Below are 12,486 nucleotides of genomic sequence, written 5' to 3'. Positions count from 1 at the left end.
AAAAAAAAAAAAAAAAGAAATACTCGCGGCCCCGCACGTTTAAGTCCCGCCCACTCTGGACACGCCCCTTTGACGCCCCCCTTCCGGGCCCAGCAAGCTCCCTAGCGCAGTTTCTGGGCTCGTTGGCCCCGCCCTCAAGCCACCGAGGCCCCGCCCAGCATGGCTCCACTTCCTCCCACTCCACACATCCTGCCCATACTCGTTCACAGTTCGTGGTTACAGATATCAATCTTGCCTCAGCCCCGATTCCGCCCTCTCAAGTCCTGATAGGCGTTCCTCCGTCCACTGGTCTACGCCTGTCAATCTAGCTTACTAGACCCGGCCAACCCCGGCTCCCATAACCGCCGTTCTTGGGTTCCTTCCCAGGCCCCAGCTCAGGGCCCCCGCCCAGTCTCCCGATTTCCAATTGTCGATCGCCATAAACCCCGCCCAACCCAGCTCTACTTTTTTCCTGTAAGCTCCCCCCCTAGGTCCCGCCTCCCCAGGCCCCGCCCCATGCGAGTACAGGCCCCGCCCACTAGGCGCCTCTTCAGCCCTGGAACAACCGCCTCCTAGTTCCACCTCCCTAAGCACTCTGCTCGCAGGTCCCCTAAGTCAGTCTCCTACACTGCCTGAATGGCAGCGTCAATCCGCTGGTTCTAACAGCGTCCCGTTAGAAATCCACCATATGTGCCAAGCTTGAGGACTCTGGAGAAATCTCGGGTTATATCGTCCCTGGAGTCCGGGGTAGAGGGAGTAAGTCACTCCCTGGGATCAGGCGCAGCTTGGGCAGCCTCGGGCGCGCCGCGGCAAAAGAAAGCCCCCGGCGCCAAGCTTCCTGGTTGTTTACGCATGCGCATGCGCAGCGCGGGCCATCAAATGGGTCGGGACTCTCGCTCGCGCTCACCGTCTGCGGGTCGCAGGGGTCGGAAGCAGCGGAGTCGGAGTCGGAGCCGGAGCCGGAGCCATGGGCGGAGCAGCCGAAGGCGACGGGAACACGAGCGGCGGCGCGAACGCAAGCGGCGTAGCCGAGAGCGCAGGTGAGCGGCCTGGGGGCTGCGCTGGCCTGGGACTGCGGTGCAGGCGGGGCGTTAGCCTAGTGCGAGTCTGCCGAGCTGTGCCGAGGCAACGGAGACTCCCGGGGACTGCGGGGCATGAGCACAGGGAACTGAATGACCACACTCGCCACCTGTCCATTCACAAACACTAACTCGTCCCGGGCTGGCAGAAACTCGATGTGTAACTCAGGCTGGCCTCTTGGGTCAGCCTCTAGAGTGCTCCGGATTACAGGCCATTGCCTCACAGTTAAGGTTTTTTGCATTTCCTTGTAGTTAATTCTGCTCAGTTGACGGTCTTTCTTCTTCTTAAGTGGCTGCACTTGTAACAGGTTGACCAAAGTCTAATCTGGACACCGTTCATACAACACTAAAGATACAAGCTCGAACAGCCACGTCTGTCTTTTTCTGTGGGTACTGGGGATTTGAACTCACATCCTGGTAATACTACCTGGTGGTGCTTTTTCCTCTTTCATGGTTCCTGGGCTGTTAGAGAATCCATCTATTGGACCTCTCGTCTGTCATTTCTCATCCCTTCTACCTGTCATCTCAGCAGGACTTGACGGCACTGTACACACCAGTAATCCTGGCACTTAGGACACAAACAAGAGCCAGCCTGGCTGTAGAGGGAGTTCCCACCTGACAGCATCGTAGAGATCATATTTAAAATAAAACAAGCACTCAGAAAGCAGAGACTGGAGGGTCTCTGAGTTCCAGGGCAGCCCTCAATCACAGAGAAGCCCTGTCTCGAAAACCCACGTAAAAAAGAACTACTCCCTCACTTTCAACCTTCAGTTCCCTTGCTGTACTGTTATGGCCCCGGGACTTGTCTAGCCCTACTATGAAGGGCAACCTAGTTTGTGTGGACCCATGTGATTTTACGGGTTAATGAGGCTGCGAAGGCAAGTACTCGGTGTTGGTCTTGGTTTTGACCCCAGCAGTAGCCAGCAGTGAGCAGGTCTTGGTATGTTCTTCCCACAGGTCAGATTCGGAAGGAGACCGGCAGCAGAAGTCTAGGAGGCGAAGCCGGAGCCTTCGGCCACCCCGATGGCACTCAAGGAACCAGTCCTCATGCTCTGACTCGGGTGAGGAGCGGGCACAGCGCTCTCGGGCCCGGAAGGGTCATAGGCGCTCGTGGTCCCCGGGGTCATCAGCATCTAGCTCGGACTCCCCAAGACGCTCCCGGAGTCCTGGGGCAAGTGCCCTGGCCGTGAGCCAGCAGCAGAGCCTACAGGAACGGCTACGACTTCGTGAGGAGCGGAAGCAGCAAGAAGAAATGCTCAAGGCCTTTGAGACGCCTGAGGAGAAGCGAGCACGCCGACTGGCCAAGAAGGAAGCTAAGGAGCGCAAGAAGCGGGAGAAGATGGGCTGGGGTGAGGAGTACATGGGCTACACCAACACCGACAACCCCTTTGGAGACAACAATCTGCTGGGCACCTTCATCTGGAACAAGGCCTTGGAGAAAAAAGGCATCAGCCACCTGGAAGAAAAGGAGCTGAAGGAGCGCAACAAGAGGATCCAGGAGGATAACCGGCTGGAGCTGCAAAAGGTAGGCCAGCTGCAGCCACAGCTGCTCCAGAGCTCAGGGCCTCCCATCGCTAGCTCTTCACTCACATGCTCTGGAGACCGGGTATGCCTGGGCACACATTTCTCACCATGGTGCCTCCCTGTGTTGCTGCCCAGGTCAAACAGCTGCGGCTAGAGCGGGAACGGGAGAAAGCCATGCGGGAGCAGGAGCTGGAGTTGCTGCAGCGGGAGAAGGAGGCAGAGCACTTTAAGACCTGGGAGGAGCAGGAGGACAGCTTCCACTTGCGGCAGGCCAAGCTTCGGTGCGCTCCTCCTTGGCTATCGGAAATGACAATTTCCCTTCCCCCTGGCTCTGCCAGGCATGGCATGTGAACTCAGGACACAAATCCATGAGCAGTCCCGTTAAGACAGTGATGGGGATATGAGGTCCATTGTCCAGAGTGCCCGCAGCCTCACTGAAGGAACCTGAGCACAGACCTGGTCAGATGTGTCGGGGACCCCAGCACAACCCTATTGTCCCACCCTGGGGAGGGCCATCTGACACTCCTATCAGTGTGAACCTGTTTGACTGGTTGGGGCTGAGGGTCAGCACTTCCCAGGTCCTGTGGGAAAGTCCTGGGGTCAGCTATCCCAGTGAATCTCTGACCCTGACCCTGCCACCCCATTTCCTCCTACAGCTCCAAGATCCGAATCCGAGATGGGCGAGCTAAACCCATCGATCTGCTGGCCAAGTACATCAGTGCTGAGGACGATGACCTGGCGGTGGAGATGCATGAACCCTACACCTTCCTCAATGGCCTTACAGTGGCAGACATGGAGGACCTGCTAGAGGACATCCAGGTGCTGCCCATACTCAGCCTGCCAGCAGCTGTGCCTGGCTGTGTCCTGCCCTGCCTCAGCCCTCCTCCCCACACCCCTCCTTCAAACCCCACCGCTCACAGCCCTTCCCCACAGGTGTACATGGAACTGGAGCAGGGCAAGAACGTGGACTTCTGGCGGGACATGACGACCATCACAGAGGACGAGATCGCCAAGCTCCGCAAACTGGAGGCCTCTGGCAAGGGGCCAGGTAAGCAGCGTGAGACATCTTCCCAGCTCCTCTGAGACCTCTGCGGGGCACAGCAGTGGCTGAATGCTGGACAGCAGGATGTCTCCTAAGGAGCTGCAGCCCCGGGTCCACTGCCCTCCCTGCCTGCAGAGCCCCGCCCTTCGCCCAGGGCAAGCAGAGTTTAAGTGGGTGTGCTGCTCAGCTACCCCTCTACCAGGCAGGCCTCTGTCCACGCTCAGCAACCTGTCCTACAGGCGAGCGCCGTGAGGGGGTCAACGCCTCGGTCAGCTCTGATGTACAGTCGGTGTTCAAGGGAAAGACGTACAACCAGCTGCAGGTCATCTTCCAGGGCATCGAGGGCAAGATTCGAGCCGGTGGCCCCAACCTTGACATGGGCTACTGGGAGAGCCTGCTGCAACAGCTGCGTGCGCACATGGCCAGGGCCAGGTGAGACTGTCACAGGGCCTAGGCACCTGGGTCCCTCTTTGTCAACACTGGAATGCCTGTCATACTGCCTCTCCCAGGCCCCTCTCCCTACCCTTCCACATTTCTTTTTCCTTTGTCCCCTTTCTATCTCTCTTTGCTCTTCTGTCCCCTCCCAATCTGGCAAGAGAATTGTATATAGATTCCATGCATGTTTGGCAGCGTGATGTAAACATGGCAGCTGCTCGCTGCTGGCTTGCCTTGGTCCCTCTGGATGTCCCCATCCGAGTGGGCCAAGCACCATAGCCAGTTGGGGCCACACTGTGTGAATGTGCCCTACCAAGAGAGTGGAATGGTGACACCCTCCTTTTCCCAGGCTCCGTGAGCGCCACCAAGACGTTCTTAGACAGAAATTGTTCAAGCTAAAGCAGGAGCAGGGTGTGGAGAGCGAGCCGCTGTTCCCCATCCTCAAGTCAGAGCCCACGGCCACCCACAGGTAAGGACCCCACAGAGAGGTGACCCGGCAGGTGGGGAACCCTGTAGGTGGGTAGAAAACTGGTGTAGGCCTGTCAGGATGGGCCTCACCCCTCCCTTCACCCTGTGCAGCCCCGAGCCTGAGGAGCGGCCCCCCAGCCCTGGGACTTCAGTGGACCCAGTGGAGCCCGTGGAACCTGAGGAGGCCACAGCACCAGGGGAGGCAGAGGGGGAGGCAGATGGTGAGGCAGTGCTGATGGAGGAGGACCTGATCCAGCAGAGCCTGGCAGACTATGATGCTGGCCGCTACAGCCCACGGCTGCTCACAGCCCATGAGCTGCCTCTGGACGCGCATGTACTGGAGCCACATGAGGACCTGCAGCGCCTGCAGCTATCTCGCCAGCAGCTTCAGGCCACAGGTGGGGGCTGGCCCAGACTGGGGACCTTGTCATAGTGGGGGCAGGGAGGGGTATGGGGAGCCTTGGCTGACCCCTCTGCCCTAACAGGTGATGCGAGTGAAAGCGCTGAGGACATCTTCTTCCGGCGTGCGAGGGAGGGCATGGGGCAGGACGAGGCGCAGTTCAGTGTGGAGATGCCACTGGGCGGCCGGGCCTACCTATGGGCTGACAAGTACCGGCCGCGAAAGCCTCGCTTCTTCAACCGCGTGCACACGGGCTTTGAGTGGAACAAATACAACCAAACGCATTATGACTTCGACAACCCTCCGCCTAAGATCGTGCAGGGCTACAAATTCAACATCTTCTACCCGGACCTCATCCGTAAACGCGCCACACCGGAATACTTCCTGGAGGCTTGCTCAGACAACCGGGACTTTGCCATCCTCCGCTTCCACGCGGGCCCACCCTACGAGGACATTGCCTTCAAGATTGTCAGTCGTGAGTGGGAGTACTCGCACCGCCATGGCTTCCGCTGCCAGTTCGCCAATGGAATCTTCCAGCTCTGGTTCCACTTCAAGCGCTACCGCTACCGCCGGTGACACCTGTGGGCTGCCTACCCCTGCCAGGCAGACCCCTGGATAGCTCCCGGGTGGGAAGGCCAATCGGACCAGGAGGCCTCCTTCAGAAGCCTTGGAATCCATGGACCACCTCTGAGCTTCAGTCACCAGCACTGTGCCAGCCACAGCCCCTCTGGCAGATCCCTACTTGTCTTGAAAGGATTTTAACTGCTTTTGTTAAGACTGCTTGAGGTGGCAGAAACGGCTTGTTTCCACAGACTTGTTCAACCATGGAACCCCATGTGGTTTTGATACATTTAATAGAAAGCTTATTCTAAAATGGCTTCTGATCTGAGTCACAGGGCAGATAACCACACCAAAATGGCTCAGGGAGGGTCAGGACTCAGGGCCTTCTCTGCCCCACCTGACCCCAAGACTACTACCATCTGGGGAGAGATGGCTTGGCCACTTCTAGAAACATGGCTCAGCAGGACAGTGGTGGCGCACACCTTTAATCCTAGCACTTGGGAGGCAGAGGCAGGCGGATTTCTTGAGTTTTAGGCCAGCCTGGTCTACACAGAGAAACCCTGTCTCGGAAAAAAAGAAAAAAGAAATATGTGGCTGTCACTACTGGGGTGGGTACTTGTTTGCACCCAGTGAAGGCCAGAAATACCGTTTGGCAGCCCAGATTTGCCACCAAGTGTCACCCATTGGCAAGGCTGAGAGGCCACCCTGTCATCCCCAGCCCCTAACCCCGTGCCTATGACTGGGGCCTGAGAGTGCAGCAAGACACAGGCCTGTCCAAATAAGACTATACTGCAGCCCAAAAGTAGCCCTCTGTCCTATTCACCCTGGGAGCTGGTGACTAATGGCTTCGGCTGTGGACACTCACTCATCCCCAAAGGTCCCACCAGGGTAGAGCTGAGACATTCAAGCTTAGTAGATACTTGGATGCCATGCACAGCATGTAGCATGTTGTAGCCTCAGTTTCTCTACCTGGGATACAAGGGGTTCATCCCCACCCCCACTACACTATGAAGTCTCCGGCCTGCTGGCCTCTCCTGAGTGCAGCGTCCCAGCTTGCAAAGAGACAGAGCTGGGGAAGGGGGTTGGGGGAGGCATGGAGGTAAGGGCATCCCAAGGTGCCCAGAATTGGAGAGCAGGCCCTGCCCTGTAGAAGGGGGTCCAGCCAGCCCAGGGCATCAAGGAGCCCATAGACGGCGAAGTAGGGAAGCAGACCCTGCGCTCAGACCTCTCCCTGTGCACACTTGGACTCTTTAAGTCCCGGAAACTGTCTCCAGCTCCCACTCCAGCTGTTTCCTTCCTTTGGCGTGTCCATGACTAAGAATAGGGCCCCCCCCAGCCTCGGCGGAAGCCACAGCCACAGGGGGTACGTCCTGAGCCTCAGCTCCCACACCACCCCAGCAGCCTTGAGCCAACCCCTCCCATCCTTGACAGTGTGTGGTTGGGAGCCTTAGCCGGGAAATTGCAGCCCCAGGCCTCAATTTTTGTGGGCTCTGCTTGCATCTGCCTAAGTTTTACCATGCATTCTGAGCTCTTGTCACCTCCACACAACAAAGTTGAATGTCCTTCGGCCATTGCCTGATTCTCCAGACCGGACATGTCCTTATCTCCGGCCAAGGGACAGAGGAAGAACTTACAACAGCAGCCTCTCTGCTTCCCCACCCCAACCTGTCTGCTTTGTACCCTCTTCCCACCACCAGACTTGCCTGCCAGCACACCTATTCATCCCACAAAGCCTGTCTTCATACCCTTTACACCCACAGCATTGATACCTAGCCAGAGAGCGAGAGGGTAAGGACATTTGCTTTGCCTCAGCAGCCCTGAGTACAGAAACCTGGGGTGATCTGTGTCCATTTCTGTCCCTAGCTTATGGGATGGATAGAGAGGGCAGGCCCAGCTAGGAAGTCAGAGAGGAACTGCAGAAAGTCCTCACCAGAGTAAGGGCAGGTCAGGGTTCAGGAGTGAATGTCGGGATGGGCGGGAAGCCTCAGGAGTGTGAGACAGGAAGGGTGGGGGTGCTGCAGCAGGCAAGGGGCTTCCTGCTGCTGACAGGAGTCTGGCTGACCCTGGGCAGGCTGGAACTGGGAGGTTGGGGTCACAGCCAGGACCTGTCAGGGCCAAAGAGGCCCAAGATCACCTCCCCCCACCTACCCGCCCCCCTCAAGCCACAGGGCACAGGACTAACACCCCCTGTCTGTCAGGGCTTCAGGCAGTGGGTCTGCAGGGGAGGGTTCCCCAAGACTGCTCCATCTCTAGAGGACAGCCTGGTCTCTGGCCTTCCCCATTGCACCCCTCCCCCACCACAGCCCTCTCCTGCCCAGTCAGGCTAGAGCTGGCCTTGCTGTCCCAAGACCCCTGGAAGGCTCCTGGACAGCCGCTAGTTGCTGCTGTGCCAGGACCAGCCCCATCTGGCCTCTCAGCCCTTCCCAATGGGGCCTGGGGCCTCGGGTCCCTGGCCTGCCAACAACTGATGTCTCTTCTCTGTCACCCTTGTGCCCTGCCTAGTTCCCACCCTAGCAGTGAGGCACCCAGCGGAGAGGCGAGGCCAGCGCAGGGGGTGGGGCTGGTGAGAGACAGGCAGAAAGACAGATGGAGACAGGGCGGGACGGGAAACAGTCTCACAGTCCCATCCCTCCCGCCTTGGGCGCCTGAGGGTCCCCAGCGCTCCCCTGTACCCACGGCCCCAGGGCTCCTGTTGGGACCTTCCCCAGGGGACTCCCCTACCTCCTCTCTCTGCCTGGCCTGGAACACAGAGGACACCTGGATACAGACAGCACCCGTAAGTCCCTCGCTTCCCTAATGTGACTTTATACCACTGTGCCCAGGTAAGCCTCATAGTGCCCGGGGACTCCAGATCCACTAACCACTCTGCTGTGGCCTGCCCACAGGGGTGTGGTGATAGTGGCCAGGTGCCCAAGTTCCCTGAAGGGGATCCTGGGGTGTGACCTTTACTCCAGTGGTCTAGCCTGGGCAAGTGCAGTTCACCTGGTGGCACATGAGTATACAGGTTTCCTGTTCTGGGCGAGGCCAGTCCAAAACGTCGTGGCAGCGATGAAGTTGGGGGATGGGGTAGAATGGAGGTGGGGGCTGCAGTGTGTGGCTTGCTGATTGTACTCAGATAGACTCAGCTCAGAGCTTGGGCCTCATCTTGATGGCACATGTCCTACCCAGAGAGGGCCATCCATGAAATAGGGCCTAGGTGGCCCCTCCTCCCAGCCCACTGCCACAGGATAACACCTGCACCCTGGAGCTGTGACACAAACAGGAAGCAGGCAAGGGGAGGCACAGCGTGTGGTGAATCTGTGGGGTTGTGGGGCATGCACAATGGGTGTTGGCACAGCTGGGGCCAAGGCTCAGCTTCAGGGGCTCATAAGCAGAAAGCCACAAGGGGAGGCAAATTCATTACTCCGGGGAAACTGAGGCTATGTAGGGTGGCCAAGGCTAATGAGGTATGGGGAGCCCAGGCTGCTCTGAGGCCTGGTGGAGATGGAGAAGCTAGGAGGAGGAGGGAGGAGGGGCCTAGCCCGCAGAGCCCAGCCACACACCACATTCCACCAAGGCTGGAACTCAGCCACCCAGCCTGGGCCTCAAGGAATGAGGACCAGTGTCCCAGGGCACACGTATACAAGGATGAGGCCCCATCCCAAACAGGACACCACTGCCTACCACCCCCAACAGCGGGGACATGGCTCGGGAACGCAGGACCACCCCACATCCCAGTGACTCAGGATGGGAGGGTTCCAGAATCCTTCGGCTCCTTGGTGTCCAAAGCTAGGGTGTGGTGGTCTGTCTGTGCCTGTCACCCCAGCAAGCAGAAGCCGGGGTTGGGGAGGCAGATGGATCTCAGTGAGTTCCAGGCCAGCCTGGTCTACACACTCAGAGTCTGCATGAGGACAAACAGAATTCCTGAGCCTTGAAATTCCCAGGCCCAAAGCTCCCTGCTCCAAAGCTCTGGAACCTGATGGGGCGCAGAGACGCCAAGTAAGTCTCCTGAGACCACACAGCATGAGCTGCTGGCCAGCGTGGGAGACTGCCAGGCCTGCCTCAGGTCTCGCCTAGGCAACTTGAGCTCGCTATTATCACTTGAACCCCAGGGGAGGAAGGGAGGGACTGGAAACTGCCATCCATCCTTGATGCTCAGTTCCAACTTCCCTGTGCCAAAGAGCTAGTTAGTGGGCTTGTTCTTTCCCGGGCACAGCAGGTGTGAGGAATCTGGTGTCCTTGTCGAGGCTGGGCCAGGGACTGGACAGAGAAGGGAGCTGACCGCCAGTGAAGCCCGCCTTGGGAAAGGAAACATCAATCCTGGCACAGAAACTCGAAGATGTGCGTAGCACCTCAGAGCTGGGAGTGCCATCCACCAGGCCGCCTATCCTGCCCTCATCCCTGAGCCTCAGTTTCTCCCCTGGATCCTCCTGGATGGCGCAGGTCCAGCCAGGCAGTGGCCTGTAGCAAGGCCTCATAAGGAGAACATGGAAGAGGTGCCTACTAGGCTGCTTATGCCTGCAGGGAGCATTCTGGGCTGCATAAATTAAACACCTACTGTGTACCAGTTATAGGCACAAGAAATAATTGTTCTCGGCATCAGCTATCTTTACGAGAGGGAAAACAGAGGCTCTCTGTGGGGATGTGGGGACAAGAACCGAAGATACATCCTGAACCTTGAGTGACCAACTGTTAAAACCCTGGAGCTCAGTGGGAGGGAAGAGGGATCTGGAGGTGGGGAGGGAGAAAAAGAAAGCCAAGGGCTGGCGATGTGGCTCAGTGGGTAAAGGTGATTGCGGCCAAGCCTGCCGATCTGAGTTCAGTCTCCCAAGACCCATATGGTGAAAGGTGAGAGCTAACACCCAACAGCTTGTCCTCTGACCCACACACACTGGACTGTACGTATGCCCTTGCACACCCCCATGCATAAATGAATGATGTAAATTAAAAAAAAAAAATAAGAAAAAAATGCCAAACACGGTTCACACCAAGAATGTGAGGCAGGGAGGATCAGCATGACTTGCCAGCCTGAGCTGCACAGAACGCTGGGTGGCCGACCTGCACTGCTGCCTGTCTGTCTCGTCTCTGACCTTGGTCTCGTCTTTTCCTTCCTTTCCCCCTTTCTCTCTCTCTGCCTCTCTCTCTCTCATCTATCTATCTATCTATCTATCTATCTATCTATCTATCTATCTATCTATCTATCTAATCTCCCTGTGTACCTTAAACTCACAGCAATCCTCCTGCCTCAGCCTTCCCGGTGCTAGTCTCACTTTTAGACGCCCCCATATCCAACCTCAGTTCTGTGACATTTGTCCCTGCATTCCCACCCCCACCCCGCCTCCGCCCCACACCGGTCTCTGCTGGAGTCCTCCCCAGGGACACGTCGCCATCGGGCTGTTTTTTCATTCCCAAAATGGAGCAAGAACTTCTGAGTCCGTTTCTTATTATAAAAGTGACGCCAGGGGAGAGGAGGAATTGGCCCACACCAGTCCAATGAGAGCGTCGGGGCAGGTACCAAACCCTGGCCAGAATGAGTGTGCCCACAACCTCACAGGCTAGATGGATGGCAGATGGGGAAACTGAGGCGACCCAGTTGAGTGCAAGGACTGGAACTCCAACTTGGGGTGCAGGGTGTCAGAATACATCTCAGTCATTTCAGCTCCTCAGGAGGTTGAGGCAGGACTGCTTAGAGCTTGGCCTGGCTGGGCCTCTTCATGGGGTCAGGAGCAGCTGCGGGACCAACAGTGGTCAGGCAGTCAAAGGCAACCTCAAAGAAAGGGTATTTTGTTCCTGGGGCATTGAAGTCTCTGTAGGAGTTCTCCGCAGGCCTCGAGCCCCGCTGACCAGCCCACCTTGTTTGTCTTCCAGGTGCGCTGGAACCAGCTCCAGCCCAACGTCCCGGGCCCCCTGCGTCTGATGGGGCGCTGACACCCTCTCCAGGTCAGTCTCAGGAGCCATGTGGCCCAATGGCACCTCGCTGGGGGCCTGCTTCCGCCCGGTGAACATCACTCTGCAGGAGCGGCGTGCCATCGCATCTCCGTGGTTCGCTGCATCCTTCAGCGCGCTGGGCCTGGGGTCCAACCTGCTGGCGCTGAGTGTGCTGGCCGGGGCGCGGCCCGGCGCGGGGCCCCGCTCCTCCTTCCTCGCGCTGCTGTGCGGCCTCGTTCTCACCGACTTCCTGGGGCTGCTCGTCACCGGCGCCGTCGTGGCGTCGCAGCACGCCGCCTTGTTGGACTGGCAAGCCACCGACCCCAGCTGCCGCCTGTGCCACTTCATGGGCGCGGCCATGGTATTTTTCGGGCTGTGCCCCCTGCTTCTGGGGGCCGCCATGGCCGCCGAGCGCTTCGTGGGCATCACACGGCCCTTCTCACGACCCACGGCCACGCCACGCCGCGCCTGGGCCACCGTCGGGCTGGTGTGGGTGGCGGCCGGGACGCTCGGGCTGCTGCCACTGCTGGGCCTTGGCCGCTACAGTGTGCAGTACCCCGGCTCCTGGTGCTTCCTGACGCTCGGGGCACAGCGCGGTGACGTGGCCTTCGGACTCATGTTCGCGATCCTGGGCAGCGCGTCCGTGGGGCTGTCCCTCCTGCTCAACACCGTGAGCGTGGCCACGCTCTGCCGCGTCTACCACACGCGCGAGGCCGCGCAGCGCCCGCGGGACTGCGAGGTGGAGATGATGGTTCAGCTCGTGGGCATCATGGTGGTGGCCACGGTGTGCTGGATGCCCTTGCTGGTGAGTCCCGATGTTGGACCCCCTCCCCCCAGCAACATGAGGACCATCATTAGCTGTGTCTCAGGAGAAGGGCAATCCTGGGGATCAGATCTTCGGGGCTTTTAGGATCTGTAATAGGAAAAACTTTCTGGGGTTGTGTGTTCTGGAGTAGGGCTTTGAAGGATGAGTAGGAGTTCACCTGCGAGACAATGCTGGGGAAATCGTTCTAGACAGAATGGCTGGACGGACAACTCATTGTTGCTGCGTCCCCCAGCGCCACATAGACTTTAGGCTTGTGTAGATGTCC

General features: G+C 58.4%; 2 protein-coding genes across 2 annotated transcripts in view; both read left to right on the top strand.

The window, feature by feature from the left end:
- Positions 1-703: 703 nt before the first annotated feature.
- On the top strand, positions 704-5,801 carry Cactin (cactin, spliceosome C complex subunit). The gene is made up of 9 exons (XM_031349660.1): positions 704-1,019; positions 2,016-2,583; positions 2,718-2,863; positions 3,239-3,401; positions 3,516-3,630; positions 3,864-4,056; positions 4,409-4,528; positions 4,639-4,925; positions 5,013-5,801. The coding sequence occupies exons 1-9, from the start codon at positions 832-834 to the stop codon at positions 5,501-5,503; spliced, it is 2,271 nt and encodes a 756-aa protein (XP_031205520.1). The 5' UTR covers positions 704-831; the 3' UTR covers positions 5,504-5,801.
- Positions 5,802-5,936: 135 nt separating this feature from the next.
- Positions 5,937-12,486, top strand: part of Tbxa2r (thromboxane A2 receptor) — a 7,876-nt gene continuing 1,326 nt past the window's right edge. The window contains exons 1-2 of the mRNA XM_031349661.1: positions 5,937-8,264; positions 11,336-12,200. Coding sequence (XP_031205521.1) covers positions 11,424-12,200 — 777 coding nt within the window. The 5' untranslated portion in view covers positions 5,937-8,264; positions 11,336-11,423. The remainder of the gene's footprint in view (positions 8,265-11,335; positions 12,201-12,486) is intronic.

Source organism: Mastomys coucha, unplaced genomic scaffold, assembly GCF_008632895.1.
Source record: "Mastomys coucha isolate ucsf_1 unplaced genomic scaffold, UCSF_Mcou_1 pScaffold4, whole genome shotgun sequence".
Taxonomy (NCBI): domain Eukaryota; kingdom Metazoa; phylum Chordata; class Mammalia; order Rodentia; family Muridae; genus Mastomys; species Mastomys coucha.
The sequence above is the reverse complement of the archived record's forward strand: the minus strand, read 5'-3'. Positions and strand labels throughout refer to the sequence as shown.